Source organism: Molothrus ater, chromosome 2, assembly GCF_012460135.2.
Source record: "Molothrus ater isolate BHLD 08-10-18 breed brown headed cowbird chromosome 2, BPBGC_Mater_1.1, whole genome shotgun sequence".
Lineage (NCBI taxonomy): Eukaryota > Metazoa > Chordata > Aves > Passeriformes > Icteridae > Molothrus > Molothrus ater.
The window spans coordinates 71,221,332-71,245,686 of record NC_050479.2 but is presented as its reverse complement, the minus strand read 5'-3'; the positions used below and the strand labels follow the sequence as shown (position 1 = coordinate 71,245,686).

Here is a 24,355-nt window from a genome sequence, read left to right as displayed (position 1 = left end):
ACATTTCAAAGATTTTAATTTATAAGCATATTTCTCAGGATTTCCAAACAATGGATGAATACTTGAATAGTCATTTTCTCCCCCAGGGCTTTTTGGTACATTTATTAAAAAAAAAACAAAACCAGCAAAATAAAACTAACAAAAAGAAAAAAATTGTAGTCAGCACTTGGAGCACATTTGAAAAATGTGGTTTGACATGATGAACTTTGGGTGTAGGCCGTGCACGCAAAAGGCTGTCTTCTTACAGATGTTGGGAGACTCTGTCCCCACTGTTTACCACAGTCTCCAACAGTAATTTAATAAAGTTTCTTACCTCCTACTTGAAAGACCAGGAGAAGGGAGGCAATCTGCTGCTTTGTAAAGACTCAAAGATATTTTTGGGGAAACTTGCTTTCCATTTATCTTGATGCTCAGTAGTATATAAAACATACGTATTTAATCTATGTATACAGATCTTGTACATGTAGTGTCTGAATTGTCTATATAATATATAAGGATATATAAAACATCCTTTTGCTTGTTTGGGGCTAGGTAAGCATACTGCCTTCTTACTTTTAAATGAATATAAACTTTTTTAAATTTTTTTTTCAAAATGGAGGAATTTCAAAGTGAGCCACATTGCTTTACACTGCCTTGCCTTTTCTGTGGATCAAGGGCACACACACACAGATAGCCACTGCAGTGCAGCTGACAAGCAGTAACTTGTTAAATTACATCACTTGAGGGTACGTCTGAGCCCTTAATTCTTGTCAAATTAAGGTTGATACAACTGAGTTGGGCCATTCAACATAAAGGTAATGGGAAAGCAGCTTTTGTAATAGGCAAATATTCCTTTCCCCTGTCGACCAAGAATACCCATATTCCAGGAATTAACAACATTTTAAGCTTTGCATTTTACTTCCAATCCTGGTAGTAACAGATGGCACTCTGTACAATGTTACCATTTTACTGCTTTTTAAGTGCAGTTTGGATTAGCTTTGTTATTTTGAGTAAACTCTCTTTAGGTTAACATTGACTGGACACGTTAAGAAAGAAACCCAAACATAATATTCCACATTTTATTCTCCTCAGCTTTACTAGTTATTATATGTTTCCTGTATCCATGGAAGAAACATACAGCATTGCAAGTTCTGTTTTCACATGGTTGATCTAGCACAAAAAGCTTTCTTTTAGGTTTGCTGATTCCAGTAGCGACTGCAATTAATCACGGTTCTGAAAAAATAAATAAATAAAATGGAGAAAACAAACATGAAATCAGTGACAAAGGAAGTATTTTTTTACTTTTCCCTGTCTCTTGTTGTTTGGTATAATAGGCCAAAAATTCAGCTATTCTGTGTATTGGCAGAGATTTTAGTGATACAGCTGGGATTCATATGTTCCATATTAGCTGAGTTACTGCTGTTTAACTGCCTTGGATTAACAGAAACTTTACTTGCTTTTAAGGACCACACCTTTGCATGTACTGCCACTATAATGTAATATTGATTAATTAAGGGAAGAATGTGTATTTAGGCTTACTGCTCAAAATTATGCAGCAGATAGTTTGATATTTTGGGCAATTCTCCTTCAACATTAGCACATTTTCAGAATCTGTTAGAAGTAAGACTTAAAAAAGGAAATCAACTTCTTAAATAAAATACGGATAATATGCACATGCTTTCCACAATCAGAAAACAGTGTGCACCTCCTCCCTCCTTTCTGAAGGTATCCTATCCAGTTCACAAAGTGTTTAATTGCATATTTAAATTTAATCATGTAATCATCTAATAGATGTAAGTAAGTACAAGTTTAAATTTAAAATGCAACTCCTTGCTTTACTGAAGTGGGACCATTAAGTCTGTGAAAAGAAAGAGTTTATGAAAATGCATACATGTCTGAGTAACACTGAAAGCAGAGTTCAGCAATGCCCAACGGGCCACTTCTACAATAGCAATCCACTTCTGAAATGTTGGTCTCTGCAGGGAAGATCACTATCATTATAATTAGAGCTAGACTACAATGGACTGCTCAGAGTAGCTATTCCAAAAAGTTCTTTGAAGGTGAAGATGAGTGGTAGACATTCTCAGGAATAGAAAATTGCTTTCTCAAGTGAAAAAAAAAATCAACAAAATGAATCTTAAATAGCTAGATGGCTAAAAAAAATTTCAGTTTTGCTATCCCTATTTAAAATGAAATCACTGCATTTCCAGTTTGAATATTGCTGGTGGACATTAAAGAAATATATAATTTATATATTCCTGGAATATGTAATATGTAACCATACTTGAAAATAGATGTATTTTGTAAGCAAATGAACAGAGACAAAAACATAGATGCTTCATCTCCTTTGCTCTTTTTCTTTTTTGCCCTTCAAATTTGATAATTCTTTTTTCTGCAAATTATGAAGGCCTAATTGCTAAGAACTGTTTAGCGCTCTTATGTACATTAATACAAATAGATGTATTGATATGAAAAATATTTGAAGATGTTTGGATCACTTTTTTTTTTGTCTTGTTTTTAAATACTTGTCCAGTCTGTCTTTAACCTTCTAACGACTAGATCAGGCAGTTAACTAAAATTGAAAACCTGATACCAAAGCACAGTCTGATCTTCACACCAAAGCCAGCACACCTAGCTATATAGACAGGATTTTACATATATTTACTACTTCTCACAGATATTCTGGAACTTCATGCAGAAATTTTTTCAGTCTGCTTAAACTATAAACTGTAAACTACAGCTGCAAGAATCCTAGAAACTGATTGAAAAGTTTTTTCTGTGGAAGATTGAGGTGCTCCGCCAAAGAGCATTTGAATAATGACAAATTATTATGACACTTATTGCATTTTCTTTAAAAGTAATATTGGAGATTTGGAAAAGAGGCCATAGCACTTAGCTCTGACTGAGAAAGGAGCATGGCTCTGTCCTGTCTGCTTGCTCCCTCCAAGGATTTATACAAACTCATGAGGTTCCCTGAGCCTTCTTGAGCTTGAGCCATCCCAGCTCTCTCAAACTGGTCATAAGAGAGAGAATCTTCAGTTCCTCAGTCATTTTTGTGGCTCTCTGTTGTACTTTCTCCAGTTGCTTCACTGTGTGCAGTTAGGCAAGTTGAAAGCATGTAAAAATGATTTGCTATGAATTTACTCTTCAGATTTTGATGTGACAGTGGAACATAATAGTACAGTTTGATTGAAGGTAAGTTAAAATATTTAAGCAGATGAAAATGCAGTGATACTTGTTTATCTTCATGCTGAAATCAGGAAATGAGCAACTAAACTAACTTTCTTCTGTATAATGGCCATGATCTGATCTCTCCACTTTTTTATATTACCCTATTTACTAGCAACTACATGATACTATAAGCTGCAGAAACTGTTTTTATTTAATTCATTTGTTGGTTATTTCTTTAATTTTCTGGATTCTTTATTTCATAGAATAGTGCTTTCCTTTGGCATTAAGTGCTTTAAAGTCTTAGAATTAAGTCAATTTTTCAAAATGCCTAGGTTTTGTCAATCCCTATATAACAAAGCAATAAAGTATCACAAACACTTTGGTACCCATGTTTGATGTGTGTAGAGAAAATACCATAACTATTCCAGAAAATTATTCCTTAGTAATACAGTTCCACTGATTGCACTAACTAAGCTAGGAAGTTCTTTCCTGCCATCATGAAATTGCAGTAATGAGATTGAACTATTTTATTTATGTACAATTTGATTAGAGGTTTTAATATACTCTGGCAGACATTTATCTCACAATTTGAACTTATGACTGCATGGACCATTTCTTAGGATATTATAGTCTTCAGGTTTTAACCAAATATCTTCTGGGGTAAATAGGCACAATAATTTATTTCTGAAAGTTAGTAAAATATGGTTTGTGGTTTCTTAAAATTTTGCTGTCATAGAAGTTCTCTATGTTTTATTCCTTTTTTCCTATTGAATTTAGGAAGACTTCGCAGTAGATTGAAATAGATGGGCTGTCAAAATTCATAGATTGTTTAAAAAATAATTTAATATTAAAATACAAAAGACAGTTTCAACAGTTGTAGTTAAAGTTTTGATCCTTTAAAAATATTTTTCACCTTCCACCTAAAGGTGAAAACATTTGTAGCTGGAAACATTGCTTAAGTCTTCACTAATTTGGGTATAAAGTTAATCTGTTGAATGTTGACTAGAGGTATTATCTAGTATTAAAAAAAAAATCACTGAGGAAAAAGAGTTTGCAGAGTTGAAATCTTGGTTGATCTTGGAATGACCATGGTGTCATGACATATGCAACAAAGCAGGATGATAATTTTGATGACATTTGAACTTCTGTGGGTGTCAGTGCCCAGAAAGTTTCCTTATTAAGGGAAGTTCATGTATTTGTGCCTCCCTCTAGTGGATCACTCTCTCAGCTCTGCCCTAGGAAATGTTCTCCATATTAAATTCATGTGGCATTAAATATTCAAATGTCCTTGTTTTCAAAGTGAGGATCTGTTTTCCATTCTCATGGACAGTCTGAATGTGTTGGTGTGCATCTCCACTCATTATAGCACATTTTGTAATATATCTTTTCTAAGACTCCTTTTCATACTGAAGGTGCTGATGATCATATCTATCTACATGTGCAACTAATGTTGCACAGAGAAATACATTTTCTTGTTTTGAAAAACATTCCCTTTTTTTCTATGCCACAAATTTCTTCTGTTTCCCAGACTTTCATTTACATGACTATATTCTGGAAATGTCTGCAGTTTGCCTTAATCATTATTTAATTATATTTCAGGTACTACCAAGGTAAATCTTGTGAAGATCCCTTCAACTGCTTCCAGCCCTCGAGACACTGCTCTGGCAGCTGTTATCTGCAGTGCACTTGCAACAGTGCTCTTGGCTCTTCTCATCCTTTGTGTTATCTATTGCAAGAGGCAGTTCATGGAGAAGAAACCAAGCTGTGAGTTCCAATTTTTACTCTTTCTTGGTAATATTTATAGAGTGGTATTAGTTTGGCAGATCCCTCTGTAGGTAAAGAAATTAAATGTCTACATCATTTAAGTAAGTTTAGATTGAGATGGTCAATACAGCAGAGCTCAGGACTCCATCCAAGTTTGCCAACTCGAAAGTTCCAGCTGCTACTGAGAAAATGCTGTGTAAATGCCCAGAAATACTCCAATTATATCACTCCCATGCCATACTCTGCTAGAGGCTGCACAGATACATTTGGACTATTCATGATCCAAGATGGGACATTACAGAGTTGCAATGTCAATGTGGAAATACCAGTTTCGAAGATCTGTGCATCAAATGCTATTGTGAAACACAGATTAGGTCATCAAGATAGTGAATGTGGCCAGTGTAGATGAGAGATTTGTCCTTAACAGTTTTGGTTTTATGGGTATATTCAAGATGAATTAAATGCCTGAGACAGATCTGTAAATTTCTTTTAAATCCCTAACAGGTCAATGTAATTTGTTTATAATAAATATTTTTCTGCCTCTTAATTTAAATTAAGAAAGAGAAAAGTGAAAAGCACTCTAGTTCCCATTTATAGCTTTATAAAACTTCTATTAAAACATGTTTATAGCATGTAATGAACCCTGGATGCCAAACAAGAATACTATCTTGGATGAATTGATGTTGCTGCTGCTCTCAGCACAAGCAGAAATTTACAGAGGTTTACAGAGCCATTGTAAGAATTGTTCCTAACCTAGAATTTGCTTTACCCATGAGTTTTGAGAAATTCTGACACAGTGAACTCAGACATCATTTAGTGAAGTGCAGTAACTTGTTTGCCTTGGCCTACAATTATAGAGATTAAAGGTAGTCTGCTGTTAATATAAAGCTCTTTAAGATAATATAAACAAAATCCCAGTGGCTGAAAGCTGACTCTGGAAAATTTCAGATGGGAATCACTGGGAATCATTAAACACTGCAGAAATGTAACAGTGAATAAGATATACTCTCAAATCATCCAAATGAGAGCAGATGTCTTCCTAGAAGTGGCTGTAGTTGAACCAGCTGTTGTAGGCTTTGTTGCAAAATCTGTGGTTTACATTATGGGAAGCCACATGGTCACTGTGGGTCTTTCAGTTGGAAAATGTATGGACATACTTTATAGCATGACATTACACATTTTGTAAAGATAGAGGGCACTGAGCAGGAAAAAGGGTAACACTTACTGACATGGACTTTTATTCCCTTTGTTCAAAGGGTCTCTGAGATCACAAGACATTCACTACAATGGCTCTGAATTATCGTGTTTCGATAGACCACGGCTAAGTGAATATGACCACAGAACATGCTGCCAGTGCCAAAGAAGTGCATCACAGACCTGTGGTATGTTATATCTACTGAAAGATGACTTTATTTTATCTAACACTTGAGTTGTGGCAATTCAACTGCAGAGCTAACACTGTCAAACTAACCTTTGTCCTAGGCTAATTTCTTAATAAGCAGAAAGGATTTTTAAGTAGCTATTTGGGGGTTTTTTTGTTTCTTCCTGTAATTCATTTCAGTGACTTCACATGAAAAAAAATTTAAATTTCTATCTCAGTTATTTCTGATAAAATAGCACTGCATATGGCTTTGAGACTTAAATTAGTGTGAAGGATTTACCAGAGAGCATCTAAGAATGTGGTATGAATGCTAAAGGACAACAACCTGGACAATTCAAATCCTTGCCATTTTGTAAAGTCATATCAGAACAAATGCAGCTGTGACATTAAGAAATCATAATAATAAGAAATAATAAGACAATAAAAAATAATAAGAAAAATTAAGAAAGCACAGGATTAAATATCATCCCGATAGCTTTACTCAGAATGCTTCCACTTATGTGTATTCAACTGACAAGAAAATTAATTTTAAAAATAGGTACTCATGACTGGCTTCTATGTTACTACTAGAGGAAGGACTTGGCTTTTATAATTATTTCAATTTTAAAGGAATAAAAATGTTCTTTAAAATGTTTTTACAGCAATAAATCTCTTGCTGTAAAAACATTTCCACAATTCATGTATTATAATGTAACTGGCAAAGTAATACTCAAGTTTTAAAAAGATCAGAGACTAAGTTTATGCAGAGCTTTGATAGTTTTAACACTATTAAAATTAATTTTCATTCCTCAGGACCAGTTCACTTGATTCCCTCACTGTGCTGTGATGAAACCTGTAGCATGGAGCACAGCAGTCACAGTTGTGCTTTCCACTCACAGACCACACTCAATGAAAGGTAACTTAGTTTTACAAATATGTATTAAACATGAAGTATTTTTTTATGCAGTCAAATTCATATTTATATAGAGACGACAGCTGCTTAAAGTGGAATGAGGGATTTTGATGAGCTGTACCCATATCATCTCATGTTGTGCAAGAATAGGCTTATGGTGAAAAGATTAAGTATTACTTAGTAAATGCTGACTTGATCCATGGCTTTCTCTGAAGAAGTGGCTTCTCTCACAAGCAGATAATGTTCCTTCTACTCTGTGGCACCTTATAGGCTTTGGCCACCCCCTCTTCTGCTAATGTTTAGCAAGTTGCTGCATAAACTCATAAATCTGGCGGGATTGAGGCACAGTTCACAAGTGGCATGAAGATTTTTTTTTTAAGGAACTGTTTAGGTCTGCAAAATTTGAAATATCTATTATTTCTGAATTTCTAGCAGGTTTTAGCTTTTATTTTCTCCCAATCAGCTGAGTGTAAGTATAGTAGTAGTTATTTTTACAACAGGGCCATGAGCCAAATATATAAAATTTATGGTGTCCTTCAGAGTTTCCTGGTTACAGATTTTAATACAGGATGTATTTATTTCTTTTAGCTAGAATGATTTTCCATATAAGGTTTAAATTGGTCTTCAGCTGTTTTGTTCTTATGGCCACATGTTACTAAAAATGTAGAGGCGGCTTCTTCATAAGTATTGTTTGTGCAAGGTGACTTAGTGACCTAAGTACAAATATCTAAGTTTTCTATAACAACTTGTTTAAATACCAACAAGCTTGAGTCATCCTTGTATACCACCAAGGCTGACAAATTGAGAGTTGTGTACTTTTTGAGGAATCTTTTGGTTAAGGCTTTAAAACTGTAATATCCATGCTTTATGGACATCAAAGATCCTGTGGTTCTTTCCAGTAGAAATGGAGCTTGTGCCAATTTCCTTTACCAGAATAATGTATTTCCTTCAATTGTGGTGCAATGTCCTGACTTTTGGCCTCATCTCTGAAAATGCTTTGTGTGTATATCAAAGCTATTAAAGTGTCATGTTTTGGAAATGAGTAAAGCTATTTAAAAACTGTTCTAGGCGTGTTAATATGGGACGAGTTTTGTCATACTGCATATCAAACTTAACATAGCCCTTGCATTTTTAAAAATCTGCAGACAGTTTTTGGAAATAAAACATTGGTGTAACTTCCTGGCTTTGTTAATACTTTTTTTGGTGTATATATAGTGAAAAACACTACTGGACTTTCAACAGTGTTTGGCACATGTCACTATTATCATGCACTTTAAATACACTTGAGGTAGATAATACTGAGTTTCCACTTATACTTTCTTCTATTTTCCATAAAAAGAAAATAATGCTTGCTCTTCTTTAACATTATGTCCTTTACATGAAAAAGAGAATAGGAGAAAAACATTTCACATTTTGAAGACTAGACAGAACAAACTGAAAAATCTAAAGTGAATACGTTTTCAGGTTTAAAGCAAACACAGTTTCAAGAAGCCTTGTTGCCTATTCCATTCTCCCAGTCTTAAGTCACTTTACTTCTTTTACTTCCATTAGATATTTGTCTGTCTACAATTAGGGGAATCAAAAAACGAAACCAACCGAACTCCCTCAGTGTTGAAGATTCTAGACTCTGCCCAACCATCTTTGTTGCTGCATTTTAAGCCTGTTACATCCTATCTTAATATTCCCCTATCCATGCACTGAGAAAAAAAAGTCCTTCTTTGTGACAGTGTTTAATACCTGAACACTACTATATTATTTTTTGTCATATTTCTGACCCTAAACAGCTCCAACTGTAGTTCATGTTTTGTGGAATCCTGGATTCACCGTCCAGAGTATTGGTCACCAGAGCTTTTGTCATTTCCAGCCAAGGAACAGACTGTATTCCTTCTCAATAGAATTACTTTGTACAGGATGTCTTTAGAGTATTAATATAACCCTGTTAAACCTTCTTGAAATACCTATTACAAATGATCAGTAATTAAAATACTGATAATGTTTTCTGGAATGGTTGTAAGTCATGTGCCTTTTATCCTTCTGCAGAGCTGCTGATTCTGTTGGAGAAATGATTCCTGCTTTCCTTGGTTCTCTTTCACACTCTGCCTGTGGAGACGTTCCAGATGCTTGGCCTCTTATGCAAAACTCAGCTTGTTGTGACAGCATTTCTATCTGTGAATCATATTCAGAACTGGCTGGAGGATCTGCAAAATCCTGCATCCCTGAGACAGAAAACGCAGCCGCCGTTGAATTGGATAATAACCAGGAACCAAGTGAAGTACTTCTTTCAGCTGAGTCTCTTGATGGAAATGTTGCAAAGTCCTTTGAAATCTCCGAACATAGAACATGCACAGAAGTTTCATCACTTCAGAACTCGGTGACTGCTGAAAGCCAGCCAAAGACAAAGTGTAATGGAACAACAAATGACTCTACGGACTGATAAAGAGGTAAAAAACATAACTACAAAGGAATGAGAATAAGTGCTCCAGGCATGTAGAGCTAGATAAATATAGAATTGTAAGAAGTTCTAGGGTTATATTTCTCCATAGGTTACACCTAGCTATTGCTGAAATAAATTAAACCTCTACAAGAGATCCAGCAGTTTCACATTTTTAAATCATTAACTAAATTTGAAAGGTGTAATTACACAAACTGTGCTGTTGAAAGGGGTAAGTCTGTACATCAGTCAGCTTTTATCAAGGATTTTTTTCATTAAATATTAAGAGAAAAATTTGGTTTAATAGCCTTGTGACCAAACCATCGTGTGAGGCTAGCCTTTGTTTACGAGTGAGAACTGAGGAATTAGCTTTGCTTATTGCAAACAAAGCATAAAAGACATACAAGTGTTAATTTAAAAATATTTACAAATCCTTTCTGTGGAGTTACTGCGGTAGTACTAGAAACACAAGAGAATCTCAAATGCCTTATAATGCCATTTATATTCCCATGCCATCAGATAAAATGTAAGTTAGTCCATAAAATGCAACTTTATGTATAAAAGCTCAGAGAAAATGCAGGTCTGAGGTGCAAAGAGGTGATAAACAGTTGTCTCAACTATGTAACAATGGAACTATTGCAAAAAGTCACATTGCTGCTCTTTCATCATTATATCTTTTTTAATATTACCTGTGCTCCGTACTTTTAAAATGGAATTTTCTACTTTTGAAAGTAATCTGGGGCCTCAAGTAACTAATGGCCTGTGTTCTGATGGCAAGTGGTGTTGTTACTCCAGGCCTATGCAGGTTGTGGCTGGAAAGGAGAAACAGTCTCCTGTGCATGAACTCAGAGGCAGGAACACAAGAAGTTGCCACTAATATTAATTATGCACCAAATTTAATTAAGAAAATTATGCTATCTGTAATTACGAAAATTTTGGGCCATCTGCAGAAGTAAAACTGCATTCCTTTGATCCTCTTCCATTTGGTTTGCACTAACACTTTTGTGTTATTCCTAAATATGAAGTAGAAAGTAATTAGTATTTAGCAAGAACCACACATATTCTGAAAGCATGTAAGTGCAGTAGTTTCTTTGTAAATCTTAATTGTTTAGGTAGGTGACATTGTCAAGAGGAGAAAAGGGAAGGGAACTGACTGTTAAATCTAGAATGGCTTTGCCATTGACTTCAGTGGAACTTGTAACCTGAAAATCTGCTGTGTCACTGACAACATCAGCCTTATCCAGGTGGCACATCTTTCTCTCAATGTATTATTTACAGTGTAAAGTTTTGTCTGTAACGATGCTGGGCACTGCCTGCCCCTGTGTCAGATAGCAGCACTGACAGTCTTATTTTGGTGTGTGCCCAATATTGTTTGGTGACAGTTGTACTCTGTAGCTGTGTGTAGGAGGGGACAGTGACATGGATACAACCTCAGATCTCAGCACTGCTAGTTCCTAGCGGTTCCTGATGTTTTAAGGGAATACATTTCCATATTAACAGGATTTTAAAAATCTGAAATTTGTGGGTGTTTTCTCACCAAACCATGCATCAACTTTAGAGGTATGCAATTAATATTATTTAAGAATTTTCTTAGATCAAAAGAACCACAGGATTTTAAAATTAGCTTTTATTTCACTCTACTTGTTACGGTGTATGAACTGTAAATTTTCTCATTGATTTCTCTGTGTATGGAGACAGCTTTTCTAGCATCTCAAAATCCTGTATGCTTTGATAGTTTTCTGCTGTCCTCTATTACTACTGAGATTTTTGTATCCTTTTGAATAATCAAGGTCTTCAGGAGGGTTAATTTTTTCTTCATTTTTTTTTTCCTATAGTAGACCCTACTGATTCATTTTGTACAATTTTTTCCCATTCAGACTCTACAGTGCATCATTATGTGTGTATTTTTGGCAGAGAAATTTCAGTAGTGTTTATGGGACAGGACCAGGACTAGGCTTACTTGAGATGTATTTTCAGGATGAACATTGGCCAGCTGTACAACTCCAAGACAATTAGTTCATCTCTGTCTATAGCATTTTTCCCATCTGCTCTTCATCTTTCATGTCTTTTTGAAATATTTTGAGGCAAGGATGGTCTTTGTACTGCCTGAGGATGTATTACAGCCTTTCATAAGTCAATGTTTTATTTTTATTATATTTCAAAAGAATAACACAAAATCAGAATATAGCATATATTATACATGTACACACAATTCTAAGCTTTTTAATGTGGGTTTTAATACAGGTTTAATCTTCAGGTTTAGGTGAATTTTACAGCAAGCAGTAAGTATACCTCTACTCTTTTAGTCAAATACAGAAGTGCATACAGGTTTCTTATGAATTTATGTAACAACTCTTCTTTCACTTTGTTTTAGGGACTGGAGCTGTTTCTCAGCACTAAAGCTGAATGCTTCCCTTACACTCCCCTGCTGATTCTCATCAAACATAGTCTGGTCTTCAGTGTTGCATGGTATCCAATCCAGCTGAAAAAAATGGCATCATTTCACACCTTCTGAGCAGTTGTGTCTGAGCTGTAACAGCTGTGAAGTTAAACTTCAAGGAGCATCCTATGAGGACCCTGAAAGTGGATTTATGACCTTTCCAATCTATTTCTATTTCCTCAGAGTCTCAAAATGTCTAATGGAGTGAGCTTAATAGTATATGTAAATACAGCAAGAAATAAAAATACTTCAGAGTGTTTGAGGGGTCTCAAATATAGCTACAGGTGCCAGAAGATGTGGGACAATATGGTGCCAGTTTTCTGCCTGCGGATTTGTGCATGCATTAGGATTTTTTTTCTGCTGGTTCTAATTTTAAATAGTATTCCTGCTATTGAAGGACGTAAAATTTGTAAAAAAAAATCCATTTATGTTTATAAAAGGGTCACCTATTAATAAACTGAAGCTTCTATTATGTATTACATTATAGTCAATAAGCTAGTTTGGGGAGTTAGAGAATTAGCATGTTACATACAGTATGTGTGGTTGAAGTCCCCTCCATCCAATTATTACATTTTTGGGAGGTTGCATTGTTAAGTGTAGGAGGAGATTAGCTTTAAATTAGATTTAGTTTAATGAAGGTCAGACATATAGATAAGGACATTGTGTTTAATTAGTAGTCTCAGTATTGGAATACAGCACTTCTTGTTATAGCTTATAATTTTGAATGTTGAAATAATATGTAATCAACTGTCAAATCAAAATGTCAGACTATAGCAGGTGTGCCATGAAAGTATTTATACAGTGAGACTGTTACCAAGATTTTTTATTAATGCATTATTTTTAAGGGTCAAGCTCTGTGGTGAACTAATTAATTCATTTAGGAGTCCCTTTCATTCAAGACCCTCTGTCCTTCTAACTGTAGTACTGTGTCAATTCAAATTTTGCACACACAACGTAAGAAGTGGTTTGCTTTATCACATCCCGTAATATAGTTTTTTTCAGCCATTTTCATCCCTAAAATAGTTTTTGCTTCTGTGGATAATGTCAGTAACCTTCACTGATTCATGACACTCAACAGGCTCACACTTGTCTGTGATGAAATCTAGCAATTATTCCTTAAAGTACCCAATGTGCCTTGACTAAAGCAAAGCAATCAGCAAAACAGATCCCAACAAATTGGCAATAAATATTACTCATCTTTCCACACATGGGTTGTGTGGCAATGGAAATGTTGAGACAGTATTCAGAATCCATTATGGAAAAAGACTTTTGCTTTGAAGCACACAGAAAAGGTGCTGCACAAAAATATCTAAAAACAGTACAGGCAGCCATGGCAGAGAGATGCTCCACCTCTTCACCAGTGAGATTATTCCTTAGTGCAAAAGCCATGAATAACAGTTCCCAAATATCAAACCAATGTGAACAAGTTACCCAAGTGATTTTCTGGCCATTGTTGGGTTTGGTGTTTTAAGTAGTAGGTACCACCTTTTGGTCACTGATGGAATATAAGCAGTTATACAGTACAATTACTCAGATAAATACTTTCACACATATATTTAAATATGAGTAGTTTTGAATAATTTCTTTGTATACTTTCATACATTTAAGAAGTTACAAAACATTATTTTTCACTACATGTACATGAAGAGATATGTGCTTCTTTGTATATACTTTGTAAATAGAAAAAAATCCAGTGTGCATTTCAGTATATGGCAAAATATTTCCAGAACATACAGAGATTTAACTTTACACTAATAATAGTTCTTGAAAAAGCAATGTTCAAAAATTTTGCCAGCAACTGCCACAGTGTGTTTTCCCATTGGAATTTAAAATTTGTGTAATTGTTTTTACCCAGCAACCCTAGAAAAAGATACTTGTTTGTTTTTTTTAATGAGTGAAAGCTTGAGAGCAAATTAGGAGGAAAAAATTAAGAGAGTGTTTTTTTAGATATATGTGTATATTTTGTATATACTTTTTTCCTTAATTTAACCAAATTGGTCTTTTGTATATTGCCTGTGGCAAGCAATGTTGTACATGCCAATAGAAACATCCACCATCACTGCATTTAGACTGCCCACATGTCTTGTCTAGGGACTTACAGTGCTATTTTAAATACTCCTTTAACAAATGTAAATTAAAACCTTGTATAAATTGTTTTGTAATACTTTTTCTACTTGTGAATAAAATGTTATGTGAACCAGTCTTGGTTTGTTGACCTCAAATTAATAATAGCTTTCTGTATAAATTTAGTGATGAATTCTTCTAATTCTTTTAGAATTTCACAATGGGGTAATTACATTAAGGTTATGGTAGAATTTGGTGTGTCTTTGTCTTGAGATGTTTGCAGTTTAGCAGTAATATCATTTTTCAAGCAGGAGGATCCTGAAGAAGCAGAAAATTAATATTAATGCTTAAAATCATAATGCTTCAAAACTGTTTAAAAATTCTGCTTCTCAAGAAAGGGGGAGGGAAAACAGGTGGGGGGGAAAAGTCAAAGTGCTGTCTTTACAATGTCTTAGAAAAGAGAACCTGGTGCTCCACACCACTAGGTTGTTTCAGACAAGACAGATAAGCAAATAATGAGAGGAGCTGTATTTTGGAGCAGGATTGGAGTCATGGCCCCAATTTAAATTAATAAGAAAGGAATGGCACAGTCTGACTGACAAGAGTAGAAGACAGAGAAGAAAGAGTAATTTGATAATTGCATAAAATTGGTCCTTATGATAAAGCCATAAGCAGTGACTGGAAACTGAATCCAGATAGGCATTGCAGATAACATAAAGCCAGGGTGCTTGTCTGGAGTGTGTGATTTTTGGGGGAAAAGCTGGGGGGAGACTCAAAAGCTGCTCTGTCCCTGTCTCTGGTTTAGTTGAGCAAATTCCACATTGATTCTTTTCAGTGTAGTGCCATTATTTCTACATTCTTTGAAGTACATAATTCAGAGCTTAAATGGGGATCCCCTACCCAGAATAGCAAGGACTCCTCATACCCCCTGTGTCCATGTGCTGCACTCCTGAGCAGCCTTCTACTTGTTTTCTGCTCTGACTGCCACATGCCCAGCCCACCTGAGTGTCCTTGGAGTTCACCTGGAGGTCTGCAAGTCTGCACAGCAGCACGTGGCATGTTTGGGAGGTCACCTTGTGCCAACACAGGGATCTTCATGGCTCTCAGCACTGCCAGGGTTGCAGTGGAGCGCCCCTGACAAAAATTTTTAAAAATATAATCAATAAACAGGAGTTGAAAAACAGATATTTACTCTATCTGGAAACAAAGCACAACTCAGAACGAATGACATACATGACCAGAAAATTTGCACAGACCAATTTGCTCACACCAATTATTATATAAATGTCATTTACCGGGCTGCAATTTCCCACCCAAGCTTTTCAGAAGGTCTAGAAAAAAACGCACCCACCCCAAAAATCTTTTCCCTGCTTGCATTCCTATTCAGTACAACAGTATTTCCTGCCTTTTCTACAAGGTAGACCAAGCCCTTAATCCAGTCCTCCCCATCCTACCAAGAGTTTGAGATCACGTGGCTTTTCCCTTTGTTGTGGGCTCTTTGAGGGCCTTTGGTTTGCATTCCTATGAAGTCCCTCCAAGCAACAACCTCCATGCATTAAATTAATCCTCTCACTGTCTTTGGTGATGGAGGTTTAGATCACTACCTGCAGCACATTCCAGCACAGACACTGCTGCTTTGTTTTGCCCTTTTAAAAAAGGGGGATTGAAGGAGGGTGCAGTGTTTTATCAGGCATGGAGCAAGCTGAGGCTGGGCACTGCAGAGCAGAGCCACACAATGCACACTTTGTGCTGGCAGGGTGCAATTTAATCCATATTTAGTTTTGGCCTGAGTGATGGTAAAACCCACTTGCTCTTCACATAGCAGCACATGAGCCATTTCGATTATGTCCGATAAGGTGGCGCTTTCAATAGGATAAAAATCATCGTGGGGGGATTTGCTGGGGAGCATGGGGAGCCTGCTGCTTTCCACAACAGCACTGAATGATGGGATTAGAGGAAATGTTTTCTAATAGCCAGCTGACAGAGAGGGTGGCAGATTGGGGGCACACTGAGGCTTCTACACAGTGCCACAACTTCAACAGCAGGGTCAGCCGAGGAGGACTGAGGGGGTTTTCCCATCATTTGATTTTCTAAATCCTTATCACAGTTGGATTTTTTTTTTTCTTTTGGTTGATCTGACAAAAGGAGATTTGCCTTGCTCAAAAGGTTATAAATGACATTTTTCTAAAGCATTGGTGGAAAAGGAGACAAAAAGAGAAAGCAGCTTTTAGAAAGTGCTTCCCCTGAGCCTCAGTCTTTGTGGAGTTTTCCATTTCTTTTGCCCAGGTTTCAGTCTCAGTTTATGGATGGCTAATTCACATGCTATTTAGCATGCAAAAATTCCCTTAAGTATAGCAGCTAATATATCAAAATCTGGTTGTAACCAACAGTTTAAGGGAGAGCACTGATTTACAGCTTAGAAAAAACATTAAACCACTGGAATTCCAGAGATCATTTTGATTTGCCCCAGATCTGTATCACACAGTTAATTGGAACATAACAATAAACAAATATAAATACAGAATGTGTACCAAATAATGAACTTGTCACCGTGCACATGACCTGCAGCAGGGCATTGTCCAGGTCAGTTAGTAATTTTATTCCTAAGTCCTTAAATTTGAGGAAATTACAGAACAACTGTGGACCAATTCAGGGGAGGCCTGTACATCCACCACCCAAGCACTTATTCTGCATATGGCAGAGATTACAAAATGAACTGAGAATATTAAAAAAAAAATCCTAAAGGTTGTGTTTCAGTTTTTTAAAATGCCTTTTAGCCCAGGCATCCAAGCACCGTAGACATTTCACAGGCCAATATGGGAGCCTTAAGGGGGAAAAGTTGCACACAATGGGTGTTCTACAATATTGAACAAAATGGTAGCAGGAGAGGTTATTTGTCATTAAAATAATAATGAGAAAAGGATATCTAGCTTTTAGTGCACCAAAAAAAAAAAAAAAAAGAGCAAGAAGGGGCCATTACATATTTTAAAAGCCAAAGTAAAGCACTAGTCTACAGCCACCTTAATTCTCTAATTTCATGTTCACCTAAACACACATACACTCTGCAGCAGCCCAAAGCAAAATGAGGCAGATCTGGAATCAGCAGGGTAACAGTATTTACCATGCCAGTTTTGTCCATACCTTGCAAATGTTCTTTTTTCATTTTGATCTTGATTCCAGCAACATCTGGTAGCTGAGTTTAACCTGAAGAAATTCAGCAGCAAGTATCAGCTTGGCCATTTGTTGTCTCTCTGTTGCAAGAGAAAAAAGGAAGTTTTTGACCAACCTCGTGCTGGTTTATGTTGTTAGATACAACAGTAGTTGTGCTCCTTTACCAGAGCTTCAGCTTTATTAAATGTTTTCCCTAAGAATGTTCAACAATTAAAGCTAAGGGGACACAGCACCAGTGTAAGAGTGAGAATATCTTTCTGACTATAATACTAAACCAGACCCATAATATTCCAGCAAATAACACTTGCATTTTGTCAAAATTTATCATACTTTTTTGATATTTTGGGACCACAAAAAGACAAAAAATCCTTGATCAGAAAAATTTGTACACTTTGGCAAAATGCTGTGAAAATTTACATAAGCAAGCTTTCTCTGGGAAGGTTTTTGCAGCTACTCTCCATGTTAAACCCTCAGTCTAATGAAATCCTCAATTTAAATATATCTTTAAACATACTTTAAACCTTGGAGGATCTGTTGCTTACTCAAGGAGGACCAATCAATTTTTTATGGGCAAGAACTACCTCAAAGTTATCTTCATACACTGTTTTTTAACTGGCAGAACAGATGGACTCAGGCAGAAGAGACTCTAAATCCTTTAGGCGATAAAATGCCTGTTGTATTGATGGGTTAATAGAAGCAAGCCCTGTGGGTTCAGCCTTCTCATTAATACAATGGGAGAAGCTGTGGGATCTGCAGGGAAGAGCTGAAGAATGCCATAAATTACATCTCCTGTGGCTTTCAACAACAAATAGACAGCGTTGGAGTTGACTCAAGGTGTTGGCAAGTGCTGTAGAAGCGATTCCTGAAAAATATCTGAGTGCCAGATGATGTTTCCTAATACAGAGTGTCACTGAGGAGGGCTTGTGGCATTTATGGCCCAGATGCTTTCTTTTCCTGGAGAAGAAACCTTCAGTTGCCTTTCTGCAGCGAGGGGACTCTGGGCAGTGGGGGCAGCAGGAGCAGCTGCAGGAGGCAGGGGAGAACAGGGGGCAGTGCTGGCATTTCCAGCACATGGCAGCCTCTTGCAGCTGGTTTCCCTCTGCAACTCTAGGGGTGCAGACATAAGCTGTAAAAGCCCAAAAATCCCCAAAGATGCAATATTGCACCTTCTGCAGATGTATCAGTGTTGTAAGTGCAGCAGCTGAGAGAGGTTAGTAAAAAGCAATTGTTATCATCTGTTAGCTGAGGGGGTGAACCAAAAACAACTACAAGATTTGGACTCAAGGCTTCCTTGGATCTGCTTTCTGATGTTTGCTTTTCATCCAGTCCAAGGTCTACAGCTGCTGCAGCTCCTCTGAGGATACCCCTGTGGTTCTTACCTGATCTTAGGGAAGAGAAGTTGGCTTCCAGTTTGGCCTTGTCACACTCCATGCTGTGAGAGATGGAGGGTTTAAATGCCTGACAATCTCTGTTCTTTTCCTAATTTCCTCAGGTTTTGGACAAAACAATAAAAAGACTGTATTCAGATTTTGCTTAACTTGCACTACATTTTCTCACGAGAAAAAAAAAAAAAAGTCAATCCTAATGCCACCCAGAATCCTAATGGTTCTGGAATCAACTACTGCTTCATTCTCTTACTGCTGCTCTGTCCTCTGACCCGGTAACCAGGCCAGGAAAAAATACAAAAAAACCCCACATCTTTGACCAGATCAACCTCAACCCACACCAACAACCCACTCTTTAAAAGTCTGCTGTTGAACCACTGCCTATGGGTAGTTCAAACAAAAGAAAACAAAAAGGGGCGGAGGGGAAAGAAACAGGAGAAAAAAATTGCATAAAAGTTGTACTGGAGAATCATTCAGCAAAATTCCCACTTGTGTATTAAAAGCTCAGCTAAATAACTCTGGGCTGCATGGGAAAACAAGTAGGAAAGAAAACTCTTCTATTCTCTAGAATTACCCTGCCCCTCAAGCATACCAAGCATTTTATCTTCTTAGTCTTCATAAAATATCCATTTTGTGAAGAAGACATGCTGCATTTACCCCTTTTTCTTGACACAGGAGGATTTGTCCTCCCCATCTCCTGCCCCGTGTCAGAAATAGCAACACAGTGAAGACTCTTTCCACTCAGGAAAGGAATGTGTCTCTTTCTTATCCCCTCTCCTCCTGTTTCATGGCTCTTTCCTACCTGTCTGCCTTATTTATCACCGCTGCAATTGTCAGGTACTTGTTTGCCTGCTTTCCTCCAGGTCTGCATTTCCCATTCTCCTCAACTGCCTGGTCTGATCTCCCCGCGCCACTGGAAAACAGAACTGGGGGTTTAAATTGATTATTTTGGAAGATGTAACACATGCACAAGGTAAAGCTTGCTTTTAGAAAGGCAGAGAGCTCAAATTCAAAGGCAATCTACCCAGGGATTTATTTGGTTGGATTCTTATCTGTGGACAGCTGCTTCTGAAATGGAAGAAAAAGTAAAGTGCTTAAAATGGAGAATTTCTTTTAAGTACATGCCCTGATCAGGATTTTTTCTGCAAGAACCCTCCATGAAAACTAGGGACAAGAGCTGGTCACAGCAGGAGACAGAGCTATCCATGACAGTACATAAAAATTGCTGATAACAGGACTTACCCTCAGGTGCTGGAAAATAATTATCTGTAGAACAGATTAGACAGGTCAGTAGGGAAGTGTAATGGTTTAAACTGACTGGAAACACAAAGCTGTCCTCTTTTTTTGGTGTGGAACATTCACTTTCTCTTCCCTGAGATAATCTTACCACAAAATACTGCAGCAAAACAAATAATCCTTCATATCAGATCTACTTTGCACACCTGGTATTCGACTCAATTTCCTAAATGGGTGAGTCAAAGCAGGTTGGGCTGACCTGTTAGCTGAGACATAGCAGGCATTTCCTCCTGTGCTCTTAGGCTGGTGGAAAACAGCACCAAGGAGCAATGAAGTTATAGCAGAAAGGATGACACAGTTAAATTGTTCTCCTGCTTAGAACTGCTAATTATAAATCAGCCCAAAGTTATAATGGCTGTACGTTATTTGGTTATACTCAATCAAACAGAAATTATTTTAACAATAATGTTTTAAAACATTTCAAAAACTTAAGAACAGATGGAAGAAGTGGAAGAAAGAATCCAATCTAATTTTGGCCAAAACAGGCAAGAGTCCTCCTCACAGACACTGGGAGGGGATGCCTGGGCAGGGAAACACCCACTGCCTGCAGGCTTGCTGGCAGCACTCCACTCCCACCTCACACCCTCATCTCTTCAACCTCCCCAGCTACTGATGCTGAACAGGTCCAGTGTAAACAATAGAATTATATATTTTTCTATTATGCTGTTACAATCTTTACACTTCTACAGGAAAGAAAACTACGGGGCCCTAAAATGGGGGCTTTCAAGAGCCCCTTCAGCTGCTAATCAGGGCTGGGCTCTGGCTGTTCCAGTGCCTCTGGAGCTCCTCACCTGCCCCCAGCGCAGGCAGAAGCGATGCCGTGGCCGTGGCTCACAGCAGCTCCTCTGTCTGTCCCTGCAGCAGGAGCAATCCTGTGTTATCATGGCATCTGCCCCTCCCTTTGCTTTTGCAAAGAGTTTTGTTGGTGTTTGCTCAAAGTCCTCCGGTGGGTGAGTGGTTTTTACACAGGAAATATGTACACCATTGCAATGTCCTGCCGTGCTGTGACATGTGGCCACAAAGGAGCATTTTCACTTGGCCTGCTTGTCTCAAGCTCTTTATTAGGTGATGGAGTGGGAAACTGCAAACTGGGTCAATGAGTGAGCCTTTTTCTTAGCACTACTCATGGACCTCTAGCAGCTGAAGAATACTTCTGTCTGCAATTAATCCATCAGTTTGTGGTGTGTGGAAGCCCAGATACAGGACTGTCTGAAAATGGTGCCACTGCCATGTGTAAGCTCTTCCAGTGGTCTTCTGGGTTGGGATTTTTTTGCTCCTCTTTTGCTTTAATTAAGAAAAAGTGAAGTCTCAGGCTGACCTGGACAAGGAGGGGGATTCCAAAATTCCAAACACCACAGAGAGCTGGCATAGCTGGCAGCCAACTCGGTGCAGCACTGAGGAGTAGAAGCCATGGGAAAATGAAACATATTCATCAGCAGTACCAAAAGGGTAGAAAATCAAGATGGAAAGTAGGCTGTACAAAACAGATCCTAGAAAAGAGTAACATTTGTATCATGCCATCTGGGATTGTATGAAGACTGTGACTGTACTCTCTATGAACACTTCTCAAAGCAGTTTTTAAGTAAATCTGAGTAAGGTATTCAGGTGATTTACATGTTTCCAGTCAAAATAAAAAACTCAGCATTTTCTTGGCGGGCCTCAGCAAGGTTTAATTCCCTCTTTAGAGCTTTGTGAATTCCTATTTCAATGAGCACAGCTGTGCTGTACACATTTCAGTTCAAACCAACCCATAAGAACACACTTCCCAAGCCCTGAGTTCAGCAAGACAGCTGAGGATGTGACTTGAGTGTGCCTGCAGCAGCTTCACCAGGACCATTATGGCTCCCTTGGGACCAGCTTGCTGTAATGGCCCTTTAATTACCTCCTCCTTTGCTAGCTGATCCCACCTCACGGGTCTGAGTGTGAAATTCAGACCTGGAACTGTAATTTAAATACTGTAAACTTCCAGCTGAGCCAGGCCAACAACAATTGTCACTACAGCATCCCTTTCCTGGGAGAGAGAGAAGAGGCATGCTAGACAGGCCAACAGGAAAAGCCACCGAAGGCATCAACACTCTTGGGGCATTGGCACTGTGGCTGTGCTGTGGAGCAGGCCCAGTCTTCATTGGTGCAGCCCTCTCATAGAAAATGCACCAATTACCAACTACTTCATCCCCTCAGTGTCACCAGTGCCCAGATTTCTTCCAGTCCCTGCAGCAGAGATGGCAATTCAGCAGCCTCACTGATAATGATTCTGAAAGTGGAGTGAAATGTGGAGGCTGCTGGCAAACACCCCTAGCGCTCCTGAAGAGCAAGAAAATACCAGTTTGGCTTCCATGGGCCCTGACAAGGGATGTTATGAGCCCCAGATGACCTCTGGGCATATCAACACCTACTCTTTTCTAACCATGTCATGCTGAATCCAGTGCTTCCTTCCACTTTGAGCTGGTTTATTAACATTTAAATTGCTTAGAGCAGTAATAATGAAGAGAGAAGTTAAAGACACCCCTGCCAGACACTTCCTGCCTTTCTGTTAGTGTTCTGTTTGTATTTTTTTTTTTGGTGCAAATAGCAGTGTCTAGGAGGCTGTAGTATTTATGGTATAGTAATAGGAAAAAGGCAAACAAAAGGTAGGAGAATGAGTTGGCTGCAGAGACAGAGTTTGTCTGTCCCAGGACCAGCTTTGCAGGCCTGGAGAGCAACACCCCGAGTCCAGATGGAATTTCTCTGTAGGGTAAGTCAGTATAAACAGGGTAAATTTATCTGGCGTTTTTACTCTTGTTTATTTCAGTTCAGTGGAGGATGGTAAGGAGCAGTAGCAGTACAATTGGAAAGACCCAAAACTGGCTTTGATAATCTGGCATAACAAGGAATTTTCTCCATTTTGTAGAAAACAAAGCTTTTCACCTACCCCATCATTTTCCCCAACATTCAGGGGGAAATAAAATAGAATTATAGGATATCAGCCAAACCACCAGATCAAACTTCCTATTTCTCCTATTTCCATGTTCATACTGTGACTGAGGTTCCAGGTCTTGATAAATAAACTATCCAGGAGCTCACTTTTAACAAAGCCTCTCAACAATCACAGAAGCCCCATGCTGACTTTGGCCCTTAAACACTGTTTCAGAGGTCCAAAGCTAATGCAGCATTCACAAACATGTCCTTTAGTTGACTGAGAGCACTGATGGATTTTCTACTGGAGCTGGAGCACCAGAGGGACCTTTGGCTGAGCACAGTGTGAGCTGAGGGTCACCTTCCCCAGTCCTAATGTTGATAAGAGGTGCACAGCCTCTCTGCTCCAGGCTAAAAGCCCAGGTGAATAAGGGAAAAAGAAGAGCAAATCTCAAGGCTCCTGTTTGCTCCAGCAAGTCCTGCACTCCTGAAGTGACCTTTTCCATAGCGTATGGAGCTTTTGATTCCAGCTGAGACCATGCAGACTGGGATCTGCAGTGGTCTCAGCTGGAATCAAAGGCTCCTGACAGCCAGAGAACAAGTTCTAAAAAGGAGTTTGTAGCTTTTACCGACCCACTTTAATTTGCAAAAGTTTTTTTTTTTTTCCCAAATAAGGAGGAAAAAGCTTGTGTTGCAAGATGGGATGAGAAACAAACCTGAAGCAGAGAAGAAGAAAAAAATACAGGCTATAGCCAGAGAGGCAGAGGTGCCAGACCAGCTGACAGACACTTCTGACAGACCGAGGGAAAGCATGGGAAATGGGATAGCTCACAAAGAAAGAAACTGAATTAGCTATTTGAAATTAGCTATTTCCCTGTAGTCCGCCAGCCTACATCAGTTTTTCATGTACATTTGAGACTATCAGAAACAAACAAACAAACAAACAAAAAAAGCTGATTTTCTTGGAAAACAGAGATTACAAACTGAACAGACTATTAAAACCACTTTGTCTTGGGAATTTGGCTTAAACACCAGATGAAATCAAAGATAGCTAATTTGATTAAGTAGAACAAGTTATCTAAATCCCTACTTAGGGAAAACACCGCCAGCAATTCAGCACTGTTTTGCAAAAGACCTTCAATGTTAAATAGTTTCAAGGAGAGCAAAACCTACAGACACACAGCACTTCTCCATGCATGAGGGACACGTTTGCTGGGCAGGCTTCAGGGCAAGACAACAAATTAAATTTACAAGAGGTAAGAAGAAAATTTTCCATGATGGTGAGGAATCAGGAGTGATGAGAACTTACCTTGTCACCATCAGCTGAGGTTATAGACCCCAATGGCATCGCCTCTTCCTTGCAATGGCTCCTCCAGCTCTTGGAGAATTCCTTCCCCAACCTCCCTGTGACAGCACAGGGAGAAAAGGCGATATATTTGTGCAAATGTTAAGAGACAATGAACTGTCACTTCTACTCTCATTTATA

At 38.0% G+C, this 24,355-nt stretch overlaps 1 protein-coding gene and 1 long non-coding RNA gene across 4 annotated transcripts in view; one reads left to right on the top strand and one right to left on the bottom strand.

The window, feature by feature from the left end:
* Positions 1 to 14,260, top strand: part of TNFRSF19 (TNF receptor superfamily member 19) — a 57,048-nt gene extending 42,788 nt beyond the window's left edge. For all 3 annotated transcript variants that reach the window (XM_036404099.2, XM_036404100.2, XM_054518585.1), the window contains 5 exons: positions 4,750 to 4,914; positions 6,171 to 6,296; positions 7,088 to 7,190; positions 9,228 to 9,628; positions 11,993 to 14,260. In XM_036404099.2, the coding sequence (XP_036259992.1) occupies positions 4,750 to 4,914; positions 6,171 to 6,296; positions 7,088 to 7,190; positions 9,228 to 9,621 (788 nt within the window). In that variant the 3' untranslated portion in view covers positions 9,622 to 9,628; positions 11,993 to 14,260. The remainder of the gene's footprint in view (positions 1 to 4,749; positions 4,915 to 6,170; positions 6,297 to 7,087; positions 7,191 to 9,227; positions 9,629 to 11,992) is intronic.
* On the bottom strand, positions 1,045 to 23,333 carry LOC118699889 (uncharacterized). Its single transcript, XR_004982143.2, has 3 exons — positions 17,264 to 23,333; positions 15,124 to 15,256; positions 1,045 to 1,212 (listed from the first exon to the last, which is right to left on the bottom strand). It is a non-coding gene; the product is annotated as an uncharacterized LOC118699889 (long non-coding RNA).
* Between the last annotated feature and the right edge of the window lie 1,022 nt (positions 23,334 to 24,355).